Source organism: Carlito syrichta, unplaced genomic scaffold, assembly GCF_000164805.1.
Source record: "Carlito syrichta isolate Samal-C Ts95f unplaced genomic scaffold, Tarsius_syrichta-2.0.1 Scaffold303307, whole genome shotgun sequence".
NCBI classification, from domain to species: domain Eukaryota; kingdom Metazoa; phylum Chordata; class Mammalia; order Primates; family Tarsiidae; genus Carlito; species Carlito syrichta.
This window is the reverse complement of record NW_007247403.1, coordinates 80,725-101,878: the sequence shown is the minus strand read 5'-3', so window position 1 is coordinate 101,878 and position 21,154 is coordinate 80,725. Positions and strand designations below refer to the sequence as shown.

Here is a 21,154-nt window from a genome sequence, read left to right as displayed (position 1 = left end):
TTTTAATAAATAAGTTTTGGTCTGTTTTGGGTCCCTCCTCATATCTATTTTAATGATTATTTAAACACATACTTGTAAAATATCAATTATGCCTCAAGTGATATACAAGCTTTGAAACTCTATTCTGGAAGATTTTAATCTAGTGACCACATCTGACTTTATCACAAAGTTTTCTCCAATCTCTGCGAGCTATTTTTCCTCCCAAATTTTGGGAGTTTTCAATTGGTCATAAACATTTTCCTTTTTACACAAATCATAGGCTTCTTAGAAGATAAATGCAATGGCTTGTATTTGTTTGTTTCTTTCCCTCAAGAACCTGGTAGTTCCTTATATATAGTAAGTGCTCAATTAATATCGGTTGAGCAAATAATCAGTGGTTTTTTTTGGTTTTTTTTTTGCCATGTTGAAACTGACTGCAAGATTTGCTGTCTGCTTCGATGAAAAATCATATTTGTTTGGATTTTTGTGGTAGAATTCCCTAAATGTATCCCATCTGGGTCACTTTTGCCCAAGAATCTAAAATCTTAATAACTTTATTAAAGCGAAGAGACATGTTCTTGTTCAGAACAAGAAAGATTAGTTAATGGGTAAAACAATCACTGACTCTGTTCTTGACTGTATTTCAATTTGTTTAAAAAAAAAAAAAGGCTAGAAAAAAAAACAAGGAAATGGAGTTCCTTTGGATTCGTGACTGTGCCAAGCTTCAAACCTCTTTGGAGCTCAGATCAGAACTTTAGAGAGCATCTGTCCACACTCTATTTCCTTAGCTTGGCAGAAAACAATGGAAACTCATAGAAAGTCTCCTTCATTCAGCCTAGAATATTTCTCAATTACTTATCTGTGGGACTCCTGACAGCTCCTGCCTTGGGCAGAGATGCAACAGGGGCTGCCTGGGTAGTATGATTTGAGGGGCGCCAGAGAGGCTCCCTGCTCCAGACAGTCTCCCCTGTTTCCTCACTCTTTTGTTCTACTCACCCGTGCAAACAGGCTCTGTTCAGTGCTAGTTTTTGGTGAGACTCGGTAGGTGGTAGAGGTTTCAAAACCAAAAAAAGTAGGGAGATGGTGTCTGCAAGCATATGCGCGTCTCCATGATCAGGACTGGAAATATCCTCCAAAGACCAGCCATGCATTTCAGTAAAATTTGCAAATTTATGACACAGGGCTGACTTCATTTTCTAAGCTGCCTCCCAGAGGCCTCTCCCTGAACGAGGAAATGAATGCAATGCTGTTACCTTTCACTCTGCACCTAAATCGCTGGGCCTGCTCCGGGTGTTATGTCTACTAAGTGCAGAGTGATTGGCTTTAACTGATCATGCATTCCAGGGCAAGTCTACCCCCCTACCCCACTTCCATTCCCCTGTGACCTGGGGGAGAAGCTCTGCAATCGGAAGCCGCCTTTGTTCTGCAATTAATCACTTGAAGTCAAAGTGTGTTTGGGTACTACAAGTGATAGCCCACAAAAACTATGAAGTGGTTGATTTGTGTAGCTGGTGAAATGCCGTCTCTAAGAGAACCTCCTTACTTGTAAATAGAAAAATATCTTACTTAGGAATGGGGTAGGGAAAATTGTCAAATTGAGGAAGTTAGAAGTGATAGGCTAATTTGTCATGGAATGACTTTCAAAGGCTAGATTCTGATGCATTGTGAGCTAAGCCTGAGACCTGTATTACTTTCCTGCTGGTTTGTCTTGCCATGGCTGCTAGTGAGACTAACCTGGGAGGCACAGGGGTGAAAGGTGCAGGGGTGGTGAGGGTCAAGGGTCAGACTCCGAAGAGAGAATGAGCATAGAAGAATATGTGTCTGTCTAAGGATGTGGCCCTGTTGGGCTGCCTGGGATAAATGACTTTTAGAGTTACCAATTATTTCATACTTTTTATGGCTCTTTTCTCTTGAGTTTTATTTTCTTACCCTTTGGAAACATTCCACACAGACTAGTCAATGATGTTTTCATCAGCTGCTGCAGTGAGGAAGAAATTTCCCTTTACATTGAGGATTTAATGAGTTTGGTCTTTTTGTTGTTTGTTTGTTTGTTTACTAATGGTGTAGAGTGACTTATTTCATTGACTTTTATAACTATTAGCCATGTGCAATAGTTGTATCAAGAATCCAAAAATACCTATGAGTAAATGTTGTCAAGAAGGGTAGAAATGAGAGCAGTCCCCTAAGCCCTGGCAGGTCTCCATGATTGCACTTACTTAGAACTGAAACTGGACATCAGTCCCTTATCCCTTGGCTATGGAGAAACAATTTGACTCAATGAAGACAGTATCTTGTGGAGACTTGAGGAGTATCAAACGGTCTGAACAAACTCCACAGAGCAGACAGAGCCGTACTTCTGTAGTTTGGACTACTAGGCAGTGGGTGAAGGGTAGCCGTATTTTCTAAAAGCACAGCATTAAAGACAGCCTTTATGAGTTAATGCCATCTGTGCTTCAGGTGATCCTAATAAGGAAAATATCAGAATATTGCTGCCAGTCTTCTCTGTTCATAGATTTATGAAAATCATGTGATATTGAGCTTTCTGAAGCAAGAAAGTCACTTCTTCACCTCCCCAAAGTCTATTTGCTATTCCTTATGCCTTGGCCTGATGTTACTTAGTTCAGGGCTGCAAGGAGATTGTAGCAAAGGAGTGAATAGCAGGCTTATATTTCATATTTGCAGCTTCTTGTACCACTTTTTCAGAATTCTTCTCCTGAAGGGAGACCACTAAAGTGGTCTCTAATAATGATTGGAAAAGCCAACCTATTTTGGGTAGCCAGACCAGCAGGCAAGTCATTTATTTTATACATGTGATCTTCACTTGGGGGCGTCAATGCTTTTTCCATCCCATAAAAACTGTGTCCACTGTTCAAAAGACCCTAGGCCAGAATTGACTGGGCCAGTGATGAAGGCATGTTTTTCTCGTGTTTCTTTGTTTATCATGTTTTGTGTATTTCAGAAGTCTCCAGAATGAAGAGCTCTTGCATTTGTTAGAGAGATTCTAGTCACATGACATTTATATTTTTGAGTAAGTTGGTGGTGTAGAGGCTTGGATCTTTAGTTTTTATCATCCTGCATTTGAGGGAAAGTAGGTATTCCCTGTGGCATGCTGACTTAGAGGCACATTACTCTACATGTTGGCACATAGAACATACCTTGTCCATTTTCTAGACTACTCTGACTTTCTTTCTTTAGCAGTGAGTGATATTAAAGCTTCTTTTAAAGGGATTCACATTACAGCCAGTTAGATTTTAGGCTTTTCCCAACATGCATTTTATGAACCATATTCCCTCAGTTACTGTCTCTTTTCTTTGCCTTTATTGCTGATGTTTCTAAAGCCATTGACTTTGCATGTCTTGGACAAAGAAACACATAATCTGGGTCATGCAATGATTATTTTTAGTTCATCTGTACTAGATGACTGGTAGTTCTTCCTCTTTGTAGTTGGTGACACTGGAGGCTAAAATTTTACTTCTGTGTTCCTGAAGTCACTTTCTTGGTCCTGTTGTCTATAAGAAAAGCAAGCAGTTTATTAACACATGTGATGTGGTAATGTTACCAGATTATATTTTCTCTACTTGCTGAAGTGAACAGATCATTATCATTTAAGAGAATTTCTAACATATCACCAATAAATGTTTAAGTGAGAATGATGTTTTTCAGGGGCCATTTACCTCTTTTTAAGCACTAAAATTAATCCCCATGATTTAAAACTAATTGTGTTCAGACACCAACTGTCAGCATACATGATGTTTTCTCATGAAAAATATAACCTAGCCTCATACATAAGAGCTATTCAAGGGCCGGTGAAGTGACTTGTGCCTGTAATCCCAGAACTTTGTGAGGCAGAGGTGAGAGGATTGTTTGAGCTCAGGAGTTCAAGACCAGCCTAGGCAACATAGCGAGACCTCATCTCTGCAAAAAATCAAAAAATTAGCCAGGCTTGGTGGTGAGCGCCTGTAGTACCAGCTACTCGAAGGGCTGAAGTGGAAGGATCACTTGAGCCCAGGAGGTCAAGGCTGTAGTGAGCCATGACTGTGCCACTGCACTCCAGCCTGGATGACAGAGAGACCCTGACTCAAAAAAAAAGTTATTCAAAGTTAATAGGTTGACAGTCTTGTTATAATTCAGACAAATATGCAGAATGGGAAGGAAAGGAAAGGGGAAAGAGCAGATGATCCTCTCCCAAAAAAAGTTAATTGCTGTCACATAACTAAGTTGGGAAGAGCTTCAGGCGAGATGTAATAAGATAGATTCACTTAATTTCATGCTGAGGTTATTAAAAGCAAAGGAAGCAAATAGACATTGGCAAGTAACATAGGGCAGAAATTAGAGAGATAAGGAAAATTCCAGGCAAGACCATAAATAAAATGAATCATAATGAACTGTGAGGTAATCCCTGTTTTTATGAGAAGAAAGTAGATGGGTATACCCTATTTTATTTATTTTTATTTTTATTTATTTATTTATTTTTTGGAGTGGGAGTCTCACTCTGACACCCAGGCTGCAGTGCAGTGGCATGCTCATGGCCACCACAGCCTTGAACTGCTGGGCTCAGGTGATCCTTCTACCTCTGCCTTCCAAGTAGCTGGAACCACAGGTGTGCACCACCATGCCTGGCTAAATTTTCTGTTTATTGTAGACACAAGGTCTCGCCAAGTTGTCTGGGCTGTTCTCGAACCCCCAGGTTCAGGCAGTCCTCTCGCCTCTACCTCCCAAAGTACTGGGATTACAGGTGTGAGCCATTGTGCCTGACTGGGTACCCCATCAATTTCCCACATTGTAGCTCACCTGGATCTGTCCCTAATGTGCCTGTCTGTATTTGCCAGACACTTGTGGTCTCACAGGCTTAGAACATATCTGAAAAGTAACAAGCAGAGGAGAGTGGTAGAGTGGCCATGTTTTGATTTTTATAGATTTGATGTTTTACCTGAAACCAAAATCAGGAGTCTTGTGACCATGGCTGTCAGGAGAATCATCCTTTTAAGAGACCTCGTTTTCTTAAATCGGTTGTCCATCTCTAAGATAATCCTGGAAAGTTTTTCAGGAAGAAGGCTTGTGTTGGCATCTGTTGTCATTCTTCTGAAGAGGCAAGTTATTATTTTTTTTCTCTTTCCCCCTAGGAGCTTCAATAGGGTCTGTTAAATTCAATACTCGGGGGTTACCCAGCTTTAAAAAATTAAAACCAAAACAGCAGAACTCTTGTTGTCCAAATAAAAACATACATAAAACACCAATATATAAAACAAAGTAAAGCTATTCCTATTGAAACAGGGCTTGCAGATGTTGGCATCTAGAGGTCCACTAATTCTGCCTCCTTTCACTAAAATACCTTTGTTGAATGTTAAGTCTCTTTGGAAGATCTTTTTTTAAAGATCGTTTGGTTTTTCCAGTAGAGACAAGGAGTGTAAAATAGCTTAAACACTATCTGTCCTCACTTCCTCAATATCTCCTCTCTTGATTGACTGGTATGCTTAATCCCTATGGTCTAAACTGAAAAGTACTTCTCTAATTACAAACTTCATAATGATTTCAGTATCTCTACCTTGTATGCCTTGTGTGAATGCAATACTGAGTGTCAAAAGAATTAAGACACTGTGCTTCCCCAGTCTCATAGGTGTTTGGATTCTGAATTGGCTTGATTTAGCTCCAGAAAATAAACCTAGCCTGTAGAAAGTCCAGAGTGTGCCCAGTTTTAGGCTTTTCCCCCCAAATGAAAATTCAATAGTGGGAAGCCTATTCCTTTCAATGGAAAGGCATGTCGCTCTTTGAGTGTAGTTCACCTGGCTGCTTGTGATTCCTGCTCCCTGATGGTTTGAAACATTGTGATTTTCTACACTTTCCAGCTCTTTCCATGATTAGGATGATGAGAACAATGTTTTCTTGCAACTTTCTGCATTCTAAGTGGAAGCAGGACCCCCTTCCCAGGTGGTTCTAATATGAAAGCAAGGTTGCATCTACTTCTACAGAGTCAAGATTAGGCAGGAACATCAAAGGACACACTTCACTGTCTCCACAGTGGTCTTTGGCAGCACTTGCAACTCACTGGGGCTCCCAGTAACTCCTGAGGAGCATATGCATTATGATAAGAAAGAGGAAAAGGTCAGATTTTCAAAAATTTTACTGAGGCATTAATGAACTGAAAATAGGTACTTTCTCTCATATATATATTTTTTCTATATTTATGATTTATTTTGTAGGGGTTGCCACATAACCTTTAAAATCAATTCTGGGTACTTGCCTGTGAGTAATCATGAACAACTTTGTGTGATGTTCTAGAATAAATATTTAGATAAGAATAAAAATGGAGCCAACCATTTAGGCCAGAAACAAAGACAAGTCCATAAACCATGAAGCCAAGGAGGAGGTTGAGCGTGTATGAAGCTAGAAATGATCTAACCGGCAAGTTTTCTTTGATTAACTGAAAAAAAAGTTCTTACCTTCGAAGTAAGAGAAGTAAATTTCAAACTTGGGACGAAGTTACATAACCTCCCTGAGTCCCAGTCTGTTTATAGTCCACGTGATATGGGTACTCTGAGGAATCTGGGAATCTGTACATAAGTTGACATATATAAATATTTAGCACATTTGAGCACACTTTCTTTTTCCTTACAGCTAATCAATAACTGAAACTAGATTTTTTCCATGCTTTTTTGGTTTTTTCCTAGGGATACATGTAAAAAGTAATCATTTTGCAACTCTGAGTATTGACTAAACATTTAGACTGTTTAAGGTGGAAAAAATTAATGCAAGTCATTTGTCACAAGTCACTATTGACTCATGTGTGACACAGTGCTTGACATAGGAACAGGGAGGGTCCCCAAAGATGCATGAATCCTGGTCAATGTGCTCAAGTGGTTCCAGTGTTTTAAGGGAAATAAGACACCTACCTTGTTCTAAAATGAAAAGCCCAAAGTACCTCAAGAGAGACACAAAGTGCTTTTTCACTTGAGAAACGAGCAATTACTTCTAGCTAAGAGAGATGAAGGAAGCTTTCATGACTTTGGCACTTAAGCTGGAAGTAGAAGAATGGGAAGAATTTGGACACAGGGAAATGAGTAAAATAGTCATGGGGAGAACAGTAAAAGCAAGGTGCAAAGGTGAGAAAAGCCATGTTCAAAAAATGGTGAGTCTTTGGCTGGGACATGAAGCATGTGGAATGCAGTGGAAGAAAAGCTACTTATCAGGAATCACATGTCGATTTTTCTTTCATTTTCACAGCCACTGTGTTATTTAGACGTGTTATTATTCCCACTTTTAAGAGATGTAAAAATTAGGCTTAGAGGGTTAAGTGATTTGTCCAAGGATAATCAGCTAATTGTCCTGACGTACTATCAACACAAAAAGAGATTTGGGGCTGAAAAGGTTAGATGGACAAGTAAACAAAGTTCAGAACAGCGGGAGATTGGATCGCCAGGCTAAGGAATTTGAATCCTATAATATAGTCTGGGGATTGACAAACTGTAGCCTATAAACCAAATCTGTCCCACTACCAGTGTTTGTTAATAAATTTTATTAGAAGACAACATTGCCCTGTCATACATGTATCTGTTATGGCTACTTTCACTCTATAACAGCAGAGTTGAATAGTTGCAATGGAGGCCATATGACTGCAAAGCCTAAATATTTACTCTCTATCCCTTTAGGGAAAACCTTTGCTAACCCCTGACGTAGTCGATTGGGAGTCATTAAAAGGGTTGAGAAAGGGAAGTGATACTCTTAGAGTCATACATTACTAATTGAGACTGTCTTAATCAACAGGATGGACTGAGGGAAACTAGATCATTTAGACTACTTCAGTGTGTTTGCCTTGCTAGACTCTGGTGTGGCCATGTGCTCTTTGAGCTATGACTGTTGCCATGCTTCCTGGCTTCGGCCCCCTCCCCTACGTTGGGGAGGTGAATCTCCTCTTTCTCTCTCTCTCTAATTTGCTTTCTAAATAAACTATATTTTCTAATCTAACCTCTGTGCTTGCCTCTGAGTGTAAACCCCCTTTCCAATCTGTGAAGGGTGAATAATAAACTTTGCTTTTTTCCTACTTTCTTTTTTAAAAAGAAGAAGAAGACTACTTCATTTGTCTGGGCTCTCATCCCATTGGCTCCTGGACTATTAACAGTAGCCTAACACCAAGTCTCCTGGCCAAAATGTCAAAACTTACAGAGTCCAGACAGGCAAAAAATGAGTGAAGAACACAGGGTGTAAAAACCCAACTATGCAAGCAAGTGAATAGACAGCCCCTCCTGACAGCCTCGGGGCTGCAGATGTGCTAGGGAGTGATGAAAAGAGCTCCTGCCCATGTGACTGTGGCTGCACAGTAATGCCACTTGATGTTGCCAGACCTTCCAGTTTCCTAAGAGAAGCCAGAAATTTGAAATTTATGTGAAATCCCTGCATTTGCAAATGATAGCAACTAAGTTCAAACTCATTTAAACCTCCTATAGCTGATTCAAACTGAACTTAAGTTTATTTAAACCCTTTGAGTTTGATCAAACTGTGATCCTCCAGCTTGCAGTCTTTCCCCATGTAATTTCCAGAACACTGATTCGGAATGAATTTAATGCAATCAGTGACAGCAACCACTGTAGCTTCTTAGGCAGGTATCTGACACAACCCATGGTTTTTGAAAATACAGACAGAGAGCACAACCATCAATCTCTTGTCAGGTCAAAGCAGTTTTTAAGACCTGCCTATATGCTCTGTCATTCCACTGTACTGACAAAGCTACATTGTCAGAATATTTAAGCATTTGGTTCTTATCATAGGTATGATATAAAAGCAATTGAAGCCGGACTCGGTGGCTCAGCCTGTAATCCTGCGCCTTTGGGAGGCTGAGGTGAGCGGATTGCCTGAGCCCGCGGGTTCGAGACCCACCTGGGCAACTTGGCGAGACCTCATCTCTACAATAAATCAAAAATTAGCCGGGTGTGGTAGCGCGCGCCTGTAGTTCCAGCTACTTGGAAGGCTGAGGCGGAAGGATCGCCGGAGCCCAGCAGGTCGAGGCTGTGGTGGCCGGGAGCGGCCACTGCACTCCAGTCTGGGCGACAGAGTGAGACTCCAACTCAAAAAAAAAAAAAAACCAAAAAAGCAATTGAAAACCAGCCTGGCCCTCTATCTAATGTGGATTCTAATGTTGAGGATATAGAGAAGATCTAGGGATAATCTGCTGGTTTGTATTTTACAGAGTCAGTCTTGGGTATTGGTGATGTTATAATCATATGAGATTTAAGCAACTTTATATATTAATGGACTTGAATACTTTCCCTGTTGCCATTGATGCCTGAATCCTTACAGTTTAGAAACTAATCATTTGTGATCATTTTTTTTTCTGAATTACAATTTTTTAAATAAGATTTATGTAGTTTTGGATGGTCAGCCATAGCAGCTCACACTTGTAATTCCAGCACTTTGAGAGGCTGAGGCCAGAGGATCGCTTGATTAGTTACTTTCTATAAGCCAGGTGCTATGCAAGATGCTGAAAAAAGAGAGACAATAAAGTCATATCTACTGCTTTTGAGAAGCTACAGTCTAGTGTAAAAGGCAGATACCTAAAAATGATCACAGCACAATAAGATAAATGAACCTTGGATGTAGGTACAAGGAAAAGAGGGAGGGAGTACCAACTCTATCCAACTAAATTTACCTTTCTTTATGTAATAAATGGGCCCTGGAAAAAAAGATTGAAAAATGTACCACTTTCTTAACAAAATCACTTTAAGTGTTCTGGAAAATCTCAAGCAGAACAGCTATGTAAGTGAGGCCCCATGTTCAAATATTATGAATTTTGGTTGGGTGTGACTGCTCACACCTATAATCCCAGCACTTTGGGAGGCCAAAGTGGGTAGATTGCTTGAGCCCAGGAGTTCGAGACCAGCCTGGGCAATATAGTGAAACTTTGTCTCTACAAAAAATTTAAAAATTAGCCAGGCATGGTGTCATGTACCTGTAGTCCTAACTACTTGGGAGACTGAGGCTGAAGGATCGTCTGAGCCTGGGAGGTTGAGGCTGTAGTGCGCTGTAATCATGCCACTGCACTCCAGCCTGGGTGACAGAGTGAGACTCTGACTCAAAAAATTAAATTAAATTAAACTATGATTTTTAAGATGGTGACAGCAAAGGATTAGACCAAGAAGCCCCATACAACTGCACAGGTTGCATGGCCATGAAGCCTCATGGTTTCAGTATATTCAAGAAACTCAATTAAACAGTAATTTTGGGAAGTATTTCTCAGTGATTTTGTTCTGTATGCCTCCATTCATTTAGTAATTATTTATGACATGCATGTGTACACACCAATTACTATATCAAGGACTTGGGACACAGTAGTAAAAATGATAATTATCGCCTCCTCCCTCATGGGATATGAGGTCTAGCTGAGAGCTTTGCAGGTGATGATTTCCATTATTTGGTCCAATTATGTCCTGACTACATTCTGAGAAAAATATTGAAGTAGCCAGTGAGTCTTACTTTTTATTTATATTTTTAGATGTGTAGTATATATTTAAAATATAATTTTAATGCATAAATATGTAAAATTTCTGCAAAGAACAAGTGTTACTTTGATTATCAGAAAAACAAGGTCAATATGAAAAAATTTACTTAGAAGTTCTTTAATATTTGAATTTTACACTTTATTTGTAATACCTCCAGAAAACTTAGGGAAAAAAACATGAAGTAGATGCATGTTTTGTTTTGAAGTAGTTTCTCTTATTTTATTTGATTGAGAAATTTTTGTCATATTTGCGCCAAAGTTTAGCTTCCAGATATGACAGAATCTGTGTTCAGATCAGAAAAAAACTGAAATGAGTTCTCTTTAGTTTACTAAATCTCACTGCAACTAGATCTAGCATTAGTTAATTTGGTTTGCTTTCAGGACACATCAACGTAATATTACTGCAAGACAGTACTTAGCCAATAGCTCCAATTGTTTAATTTGTAGTCAGAAACTATTGTCTTGCATTCTTAAGGAATTTCTTTCCCTTTAATGAAAAGCTCCATAATGGTTATATTGACCACTTGCTGCAGGCCAAGTATGCAAGATGTTTTACACATATTAATTTATTTAATTCTCACAATGATGTTGTGAGGACATCCATTTTATAAATAAGGAAGCTGAAATTTAGAAAAGTTTATTTACTAGCCCCTTCTAATAACTAACAGAATTAGAATTAGAATCAAGTCTCGATGACACCAAACTACTTTCCCCTGAGCCATGCCTCTTCCCATCCCTTTTTCAAGAGCGCCCTGTGAATGGGAGATGTAGTAATTGAATGAGAACACTTGGAGAAGAGCAGGATAGAATTGCTGAGCTCAGAATTGTCCTAGATGTCTGGGGCTTTTAGGACTGCCTGTAGTCTGCAGAACAGCCCCTGACCAGTAGGAAAAGGTTTGCAGCGGGGACAAGACCATAGGCTGCCTTCCATCCCCCTACCGCTGCACCCACTATCACCCCAGCTATCTAGAGGACATGAAAGATGGCTGCAAGGCCAATAAGGCACATGGGAATTGGGAAGGTGATACTGAACAGAAGTGTGGTGGAAGATAATCCTGCGCCTTTGGGAGGTTGAGGTGAGTGGATTGCCTGAGCCTGCGGGTTCGAGACCCGCCTGGGCAGCGAGACCTCATCTCTACAATAAATCAAAAAATCAGTCGGGCGTGGTAGCGCGCGCCTGTAATTCCGGCTACTCGGAAGGCTGAGGCGGAAGGATCGCCGGAGCCCAGCAGGTCGAGGCTGCGGTGGCTGGGAACGGCCACTGCCCTTCAGTCTGGGCGACAGAGTGAGACTCCAACTCAAAAAAAAAAAAAGTAAAGACAAAAACTCAAAGGTAAAAGGGAAGCAGTGGCCAGAGTTGGTGGCTCAGCCTGTAATCCCAGCACTTTGTGAGGCCGAGGTGAGTGGATTGCCTGAGCCTGGGGGTTCGAGACCAGCCTGGGCAACTTGGTGAGACCTCGTCCCTACAATAAATCAAAAAATTACCCGGGCACGGTAGCATGTTCCTGTAATTTAGGTTTAGGCTACTTGGAAGGCTGAGGCAGAAGGATGACCTGATCTCAGCAGGTTGATGCTGGGGTAACTGTGAGCGTGCCATTGCACTCCAGCCTGGGCGACAGAGTTAGACTCCGACTCAAAAAAAAAAAAGGAAGTACTGAAGCAAAATTGACCCAAGAGAGTTCATTTTAAGTTAGGGGCTCTGAGAGAAATAGTCATTTCTAACCATTCCATTGGAATTGGGATCAAAGGGTCACTAGTAGGAACCTTTTGTGAAGAGTGGCTAGATAGAAGCCAGGAAGAGTAAATACTGCAAGCTGTGGCTTCAGTGACGACACCATTGTCTTGGTTGCCAAACTCTTTATAGTCAGAGTCTCCCATGTAGTCTGACCTGAATTTGATCCTTTTAGTGCGTTCTTTTCTTGTGTGGGTGTAGTCACAGTTATTGCTGCAAATGGAAAAGTTTAGTAGGCAGTGTGGTGTATACACAAAGACCCGTGTCAGTATTGAGAAATGCCCATCCTCGGGGCAACTTTACAAATGTATTTCTTTTTGAGTTATAGGAATAATTGCTCATCTGTGTCTCATTTTTATTCATTTTCTAATGCACAAGGCAGCATGTTGAATTCACTGTAACTAGCGTGTGCATGTGGGCAGAGAAATGAGATTACTAAGTGTGTGTTTTAAGCAAATTGAGTAAAATTAACGAAGTAAAGAGCTAAGCCACTCAGTCACTTGTAGAGGCCAAGAAGTGTATGAATAATATTGAGCCCCAAATTTTCATTTAAGGTCCGAAAGAAAAGACATGTTAATTTTTTAAATGTCTCTCAGCTCATGGATCTTTAAATACTTAACCATTTTAAGATATTTTTGGGTCGGGCTCAGTGGCTCAACCTGTAATCCCAGCACTTTGGGAGGCTGAGGAGAGTGGATTGCCTGAGCCTGCAGGTTCGAGACCAGCCTAGGCAACTTGGCAAGACCTTGTCTCTACAATAAATCAAAAATTAGCTGAGGCCAGACATGGTGTCTCAACCTGTAATCTCAGCACTTTGGGAGGCCGAGGCGACAGGATTGCCTGAGCCTGGGGGTTTGAGACCCACCTCGGCAACTTGGTGAGACCTCATCTCTACAATAAATCAAAAAATAAGCAGGGAATGGTAGCGCACGCCTATAGTTCTAGCTACTTGTAAGGCTGAGGTGGAAGGTTCACCTAAGCCCATAAGGTCAAGACTGCGGTGGCCATGAGTGTGCCACTGCACTCCAGCTTGGGCGACAGAGTGAGACTCCAACTCAAAAAAAAAAAAAAAAAAAATTAGCCAGGCATGGTAGCATGTGCCTGTAGTTGCAGCTACTTGGAAGGCTGAGACACAAGGATTGCTGGAGCCCAGCAGATTGACGCTGGAGTGGCTGTGACACTGCACTCCAGCCTGGGCGACAGAGTGAATGAGACTCCAACTTAAAAAAAAAAGATATTTTTGAAGAAATTTCAAAAATAAAACTACAAAAGATAACATCACACAGTTATGTTCCCACCACCTAGAATTAAAACTGTTAACAGTTGTCACACATTAAGTTTTCTAATTTTAAAAAAATGAAGCACTATAGATAAAAATGAAATTCTATATGATATACTACCCCGAGTTCCATTATCTTCCCTTATCTTTTGAGCAATAACCTCTACCATGAAATTAGCAAGTATTCTTCCAGTCTATTTGGAATAATTTTACATGTGTGGATATGTGTGTGTGTTGGTATATAAGTATAAATAAATATTAGTACGTATATTTACATATACATGCATACATCTGCGAATAATATTGTTTTGTTGATACAATTTTAAAACATATACAATATAGCATACTGCACGTCAGTAACAATAGTAGTTACCATCTATTGAGTGACTGCCATGTGCCGGGAACTGAACTATCTTAATCCATTCAATGATTCTATGTAGCAGGCACTTAGTCTTTTTTCTCCTTTGGGAAATCAAGACACACAGAGAGTTCTCTTGGGCAGGGTCACACAGCTAATAAGTTATGAGGCTGAGAATGAATTCTGCGGTCCAGCTCTGGAGCTCTTGACCACCATGCTGAATAACCCCTTTATGGTGTCGCTCTGCAGCATTCTTCACTTTTCAAGATTGTCGCTCTGCAGGATTCTTCACTTTTTCTGATACCTGTGATTGTTGAATTCGCAGATCGAACTCATTCCTTCTCACTGTTGTGTCATATTGCACTGAATGAATACAATCATAAGTAACATTGCACATTGCATGATGGTGATCTGTAAAATGGGACTAATAAAATTTTCTATCTCACAGGGTTGTCATGAAAATTAAGTGGTTTAATTCAAATAAAGCAAGTAGAGCAGCACCTGGCACTGATTAAGTACCCAATAAGCATTAGTTATTATTTGCTAATTTATATGTCTATCACCTATTGAACCTATTCATCAAGTTGTCTCTAGTATTTCACTTTTGCATGTATTGCCACAGTGAAAGCCCTGTGTCTAAGTTGAAAGTTTCTTTTGGGTATCTCCCTACAAGAGAAATTGATGACTCTTAGCGTGCACATGCTTTCAGTTTTATTTCATATTGCCAAAGCAAGCCGCACCCATTTATAGTCCCTAGCACTCTGTGTGGCAGTTCCCATTTCCCCATATCCTGACAGACAGTTCATACTGTCTAATAGGTTTGCCAAACTGATAGGTAAGAAATACTATCACGTTGTTGAATTGGGAAATGTTTTATAACAACTTTATTGAGATAGAATTTACGTAATGTAAAATTCACCCTACACTTCAGTAGGACTTTAGTATCACTTCAATGCACAGTGATTTTAGTATACATACAAAGATGTGCCATTGCCACTTTCTAATTTTAGAGGAAATCCCTTAACCATTAGCAGTTACTCCCCATTTTCCGCAACTGCCAGCCTGTGGCATTGCTTTAAATCTACTTTATATTTGCTTACTCTGGTTACTTCACATCAATGGAATCAGTCATATTTTTGTGACTTGCTTCTTTCACTTAACATAATTTTTTGAGGTTCACCCATGCTACAGCATGTATCAGCACCTCATTTCTTTTATGACTCAGCAATATTCCATTATATGAATATGCCACATTTTGTTTACCCATCCAGCAGTTGATGGAAATTGGGGTTGTTTCTGCTCTTCGCTATTATGAGTAATGCTGCTAAAAACATTCATATGCAAATTTTCAAATAACACTGGTTTTCCATTTTCTTGGTTATATATATGTAATTTTTTTTTTTGAATTGGAGTCTCATTCTGTTGCCCAGACTGGAGTGCAGTGGCCGCTCCCGGCCACCGCAGCCTCGACCTGCTGGGCTCCGGCGATTCTTCTGCCTCAGCCTTCCGAGTAACCGGAATTACAGGCGCGCGCTACATACATATATTTATATACCTAGCAGTGGAATTGCTGGGCCATGTGGTAACTCTTTAACATTTTCAGAAAATGTCAAACTGTTTTTCAAAGTGACTGTACCATTTTATAATCCCAGGAGCAGTGTATGAGGGTTCTAATGTCTCTACATTCTCATCTCCAGTTCTTGTCATTGCCTTTCATTTTGATTCTGCCATCCTAATGGATGTGAAGTGGTATTTCATTGTTGTTTTGATTTACATTTCCCGATGTTTAATGGTGTTGAGCAAATTTTCATATGCTTATTGACCATTTGTACAAGGGGGGGACCCCCCAAAACCTGGGATTTATGTATTAAAAAATTGTGTATTTATACTTACATGTTTCAACTTCAGTCCCCTCAAAGTTCTTTCCATTTGATGTATTGAGATGCTTTTTCCACTGCTCAAACCCGTTTTTGAACTCGTCAATTTTTATGCCTTTTAGTGCCTCTGCCATTTTTTGTTTGCTTGTTTTGCCTCTTCCATATTTGCAAAATGTTTCCCTTCAAGGACTTTTTTTTTTAAACCCAGGAAACAGAAAAAAAAGTCATTCAGAGTAAATAGGGTGAGATTGGGTAAATAGGGAGGTTGGGCCTAGGGGGCATGCCATTTTTGGTCAAAAACTGCAGAACACACAACACGTTGTAGGTAGGTGCATTTGTAAATCACCATCATGAAATGAGCAAATGTGTTAAAAGAATACTCTCTGAAGCTGGACACCACAGTCTCTCACAACAACACTGGCTGGTACACTGATGCCAAAGGGTTCTTAGAATACTTACCTAACAGGGGAAGCCTGTACTACAAGGGGCCCACCCTCCAAAAAATAATTCTGGCTTTTCTTTGTGTTCCGTTTCATATGTCTGTCATTTGGAGAAATGTCTATTCAAATCCTTTGCCCATTTTTAGAGGAGAGGGTATAATTTGTCTTTTTTATTTGAGTTGTAAATATTCTTCATGTATTCTGGATATAAGCCTCTTGATAACAGACATATACATCTGATAGGCATATGATTTACAAATACTTTTCCCCACTCTGTATGTTGTCTTTTCACTTAATTGATGTGAATTGGTGGATTTTAATATTTGTAGTTGCATAGCTTTCTTCAAAACTTCAGTTTTCAAAATTGTCTCAGTATTATCTGCTGGATAGATCACAAGCCTGATAGCATTGCTATAAATAATATGTACCCATAGTTTTCCATCCATCAGAAACTCTATCACATTGTTCACAAATGCAGACTTCCCAAGGTCATCTAGGTGAGCTTCTCAGCTGGTGAAAATTTATAAAGTTTTGATGAAATAGAGGAGAAGTCTCCCCACTTAATTAGATTTTTGAATTTAAAAATGAAAAACATTGAAAAGTTATTCTGTATTTTCAAACTTGCCTGTTTGTTAATTCAGAAGCATTTGGATTTCTTTTTAACCTGACTTCCTTTCTCTTCTTTCCTTGTCCCTCTTCCTTTCTTTTTTTCCTCTCGCCTCTCTGCTCCTTATTTCTATTTCAGGTTGAAAATGGCTCAGGAATCCATCAGCAAGTTGACATCAGAGAAGAAAGTGGAAACAAAGAAAATCAATCCCACTGCTAGCCTGGTAAGACACATTTTCCAACATAACCCACAAATTTTTCATTATAACTGAGGTGCACCCAGGAATGTGTCTCAATTTAAGAGATAAAACTGAGTTGAAACACATTATCCAGATTCTCAGTTCCCATCCCAGAGTAGCATATTGTTTTTTAAAAATGTGTATGCAGGTAGAGGAGCAAAACATAGCTTTGTATGTTTTTCCTGCACACTCAACATAGGTCATCTCTAATGAACCAAATTTCAGCCGGGCTCGGTGGCTCAGCCTGTAATCCCGCGCCTAGGGAGGCTGAGGTGAGTGGATTGCCTGAACCCGTGGGTTCGAGACCCGCCTGGGCAGCGAGACCTCATCTCTACAATAAATCAAAAAATCAACTGGGCATGGTAGCACATGCCTGTAATCCCGGCTATTCGGAAGGCTGAGGCGGAAGGATCGCCGGAGCCAGCAGGTCGAAGCTGAGGTGGCTGGGAGTAGCCACTGCACTCCAGTCTGGGCGACAGAGTGAGACTCCAACTCAAAAAGAACAAACAAAATAAATAAATACACCAAATTTCATCACTTGCCATTTTGTATCCTTCCTCATCCCACTCGTCCCATGATCCCCCTTATCCCAAGGTATTTTTTTCCAAGGTAATGTTTAAGTGCATTCACTCTCTTCAGTTCCTTTTCCCCATTAAAGAAAGGAACAGGGATTATCCTATTTTGTTAGTTGGGAAAATTGGGACGCAGGAAGATACAGCCTACCCAGGGCTACTCGGCAAATGAATAGCAAAAACCAAGACCAAACTCTGGTTCTCCTGACATCTCTGCTCGTGCTAGAAACCAGCAGTCTCCCCAGTCTTCCTAGGTCTGAGATAACGTTGTCCTCCAAAGTCCAATTTTTAGTAGCAATCACAATGACTCTCCACCTAGATGTTACAGACAATAGGCAGAATAGCTAAATGATTAGGAACCCTGGATGTTAAGGGTGAAACTATCTGGCTTCAAATCCAAATGAATGTTGTAAAATCTCAGTAAAGTTACTTTGCTTCTTTCTGTTCAGTGAAAACAGGAAAATAATACTACTTTTGTTCTAGGCTTCCATTGTGGAAACTGAGAAAAGACATGTCAAGTGCCTGGCACATAATAAGAGCTCAATAAATGTTAACTGTTTTTCTTGTTACTTTGAATTCCAGCAGCTTCGTTTGACCCTGCAATGGGGAACTGGAATGAGTTGGAAGTGGGATTATTATTGCCCTCCCTTGGGTTTTCAAACCCTACCTTCTCTGGACCCTGATGTCCCACAGCTACTTACTTTGTCCTTTCGGATTACAAGTACTTTTTGCCGGATGTTTTAAATTCTTTGAAAATCTCAGCAGGGTCTAAGTTATAAAGTGCAATTATTTCTGTTGATTGACCTTGGTATTTCTCATAACAACCCCATCAGCAGCTAACTAAATGTTGCATGAGGTTGATAAGTGAGAAATGGAGTAGTCAGGGCTAAAGCTGTGGTTAGGGTAAATAACTAAATGGACACGTCCTCTGTGCCCCTCATTTACATGATTTTCTGTGGCAGTGGGCTCAACCCTGATTTTTATCTTTCTCCTTTATCAGTCTCTGCCCCTTTTTCCAGGCCTTTTATTTGGTCCTCCGTCCGGACGTTTATAGCCAAACATGGCAGAGAGAATAGATTCCGCCCTGTAAGACAAAGAAGAAATAAGAGTTTCCTGTAACATCTTTCCTAGGTTGACCTTGACCATGAGCAAGGTCCGGATTGGGATTCTCAACTTACTAGGACTGCCTATTTTGTTTGTCTCTTTGTGGCTGGGTGGGTAGCAGTGTATACTATGTAAGGGAACACTGCAGAAATATTTGACAGTTGTTTCTTACAGGGGTCCAAAGACCACTCTGTTTCAAGACCAGAAGAAATGCCAAGATGTTTACATTTTTTACACAGCTGAGATTTCAAGGGAGGAGCTTGTAAACTGATTCCTGATTCAGTTTTACAAGTCAGGGATGGGGTCTAAACTCAGGATGGGTGTCTAAAAATCATCAACTTAAATTTACATCTAGGCCAATTTAGTAATTCCCTGCATGTCATACTTCATAGATCACAGGCTGCTAAAGGTCAGTTCTCAAAGGGCTTCTCTCGGTGTCTGCTCTTTCTAAAAAAGTACACTTTTCCCTTTTCCTTTCTAACCTTCTATTTGCCGGCCCATAGGAGCAGACACTCCCATCCTGACCACACTTCTTATGTTTACTTCTCTAGTGTCACAGAAACAGTGAGGGCCCTGTTTCTGTATCTTATGCTCTTGTTTATTTGCACATCTTTCTGGCAGATTTCCATGACCTTCCCCCTTTAGAAGGCTGCTGCTTCTGAGGAGAACTCTCAAGGAGGCAGAGCAGAATATCCATGGCAGAATGGGAGCTTCCACCATTCTGCAGAGACTACCTCTGCTCATCTTCCATTTTGCATCGCTTTTGTTCAGTTCTGCCGAGTTGATTTTTTGTGGATACTTTCAACTAGGAAACAGTGGGGTTTTTTCTTTAATATCCAGCCTCCCTAAAAATGATTTTGAGAACATTCCCTAGTTCCATCAGCGGATCGAGGGTGGAAATGGGAGGAGTCTTTGAATGACACTACAAAGTCAGGGTCTTGGCCACAAAAGAAGAGGGCAGAACAGACCAGCCTGGCACAGTAAAGATCTGTATTCTAGATGGATGTAGTTGGTTGACTGACTCGTTGTTGATTTCTTATTTGTTCTCGGAGGAGTAAGGGTAATAGATAGGGAGGGGCAAGTAACTGAGGGCTTGGGAAAGGAGGGCTAGAGATACTGTCATTTCTAGTGTTCGGTACAATTCTACTTGGCATTGTAGAACAAAAGTTGAAAAATGTATCAAAATCTGAAAAATGAAATAATTACAGTTTTTTTCCTTAACAGAAAGAAAGACTGCGTCAGAAGGAAGCCAGTGTGACCACCAATTAAGATAAAGACCCATGAAAAATGATGACAGTGGAAACAGAGGACCTTGCATATTCCATGTGATTCCAGTGCTACAAGAAGTTATTGAAAGATGTGTTACTAAATGTTTATTTTGGCTGGGTGTGGTGGCTCACACCTGTAATCCCAGCATTTTGGGAGGCCGAGGTGAGAGGATTGCCTGAGCCCAAGGGTTCGAGACCAGCCTTGACAACTTGGCAAGACCTCATCTCTACAATAAATCAAGAAAAATTAGCCGGGCCTGGTGGCATGTACTAGTAATTCCAGCTACTTGGAAGGCTGGGATGAAAGGATCACCTGAGCCCAGCAGGTCAAGGCTGCAGTGGCAGTGAGCAGCATGCCACTGCACTCCAGCCTGGGCGACAGAGTGAGACTCTGGCTCAAAAAAAAAAAAAAAATTAGTTAATAAATAAATGTTTGTTTCGCTTATCCCTTTCTGAGATCCCTTTCTGAGGCCCTCTGCAGAGACCTCCCAGTGCCTTCTTTAAGAAATTCCTGTTAAGCCACAGGAACAAAGAAAGGCTATATAAGGGAACATTGTAGGATATTTGACAATTGTTTCTTATAGGGGTCCAAAATTCAATTGGTTATAAGACCAGAAGAAATACGAAGATTTTTAAATGTTTTCAAGCTGAGATTTGAAGCTTCACAACCCAAGCTATGTTTAGGTCACCTTGTCACAGAAGAGGAGGACATTTTATGACAGTTGCCCTGGGAGAGTTGTAGCCTTAGTCTTTACACACTGCTGTTTGGATTATTGCTCTTAATCCTGATCATGTTGCAGTAAGATCCTGCAGGATTTTTCTCAACAAAAGTGTTGCAACTTAACAAAATGAATTTTTAAGCGGTCCAAGACTATGTCTTTCACAGACTAGAGAAATGATTTTGTTGTTGTTCATGTAATGGAAAGGAGAGAAAATGGAATTGTACATGTCTGGGGAGGGAGATAAATCACCAAAACTTCATCCTGGAGAACAGGGAGTTGACATTAGCGACTGAGTAAGGCTCATTCTTTTTTTATCCATCCATTATGGTTTCCTGGGCCAGCAGAGATTCCACCCCCAGCTCCCAGAGGCTATATGGTAACACCTGTGCAGACAGCCTTGGGTTCAGAGCACCAACTTGGTGAGGCAACCCAGTGGCAGAGCAGCTTTCACGTTTAGGACTGTTTGTGAATGGGCAACATCATGTTGAC

The 21,154-nt window shown here is 40.5% G+C and overlaps 1 protein-coding gene across 2 annotated transcripts in view; it reads left to right on the top strand.

The window, feature by feature from the left end:
* Positions 1–19,961, top strand: part of FMN1 (formin 1) — a 403,234-nt gene extending 383,273 nt beyond the window's left edge. For both annotated transcript variants that reach the window (XM_008058355.1, XM_008058356.2), the window contains 2 exons: positions 16,900–16,984; positions 19,900–19,961. In XM_008058355.1, the coding sequence (XP_008056546.1) occupies positions 16,900–16,984; positions 19,900–19,944 (130 nt within the window). In that variant the 3' untranslated portion in view covers positions 19,945–19,961. The remainder of the gene's footprint in view (positions 1–16,899; positions 16,985–19,899) is intronic.
* The last annotated feature ends 1,193 nt before the right edge of the window (positions 19,962–21,154 follow it).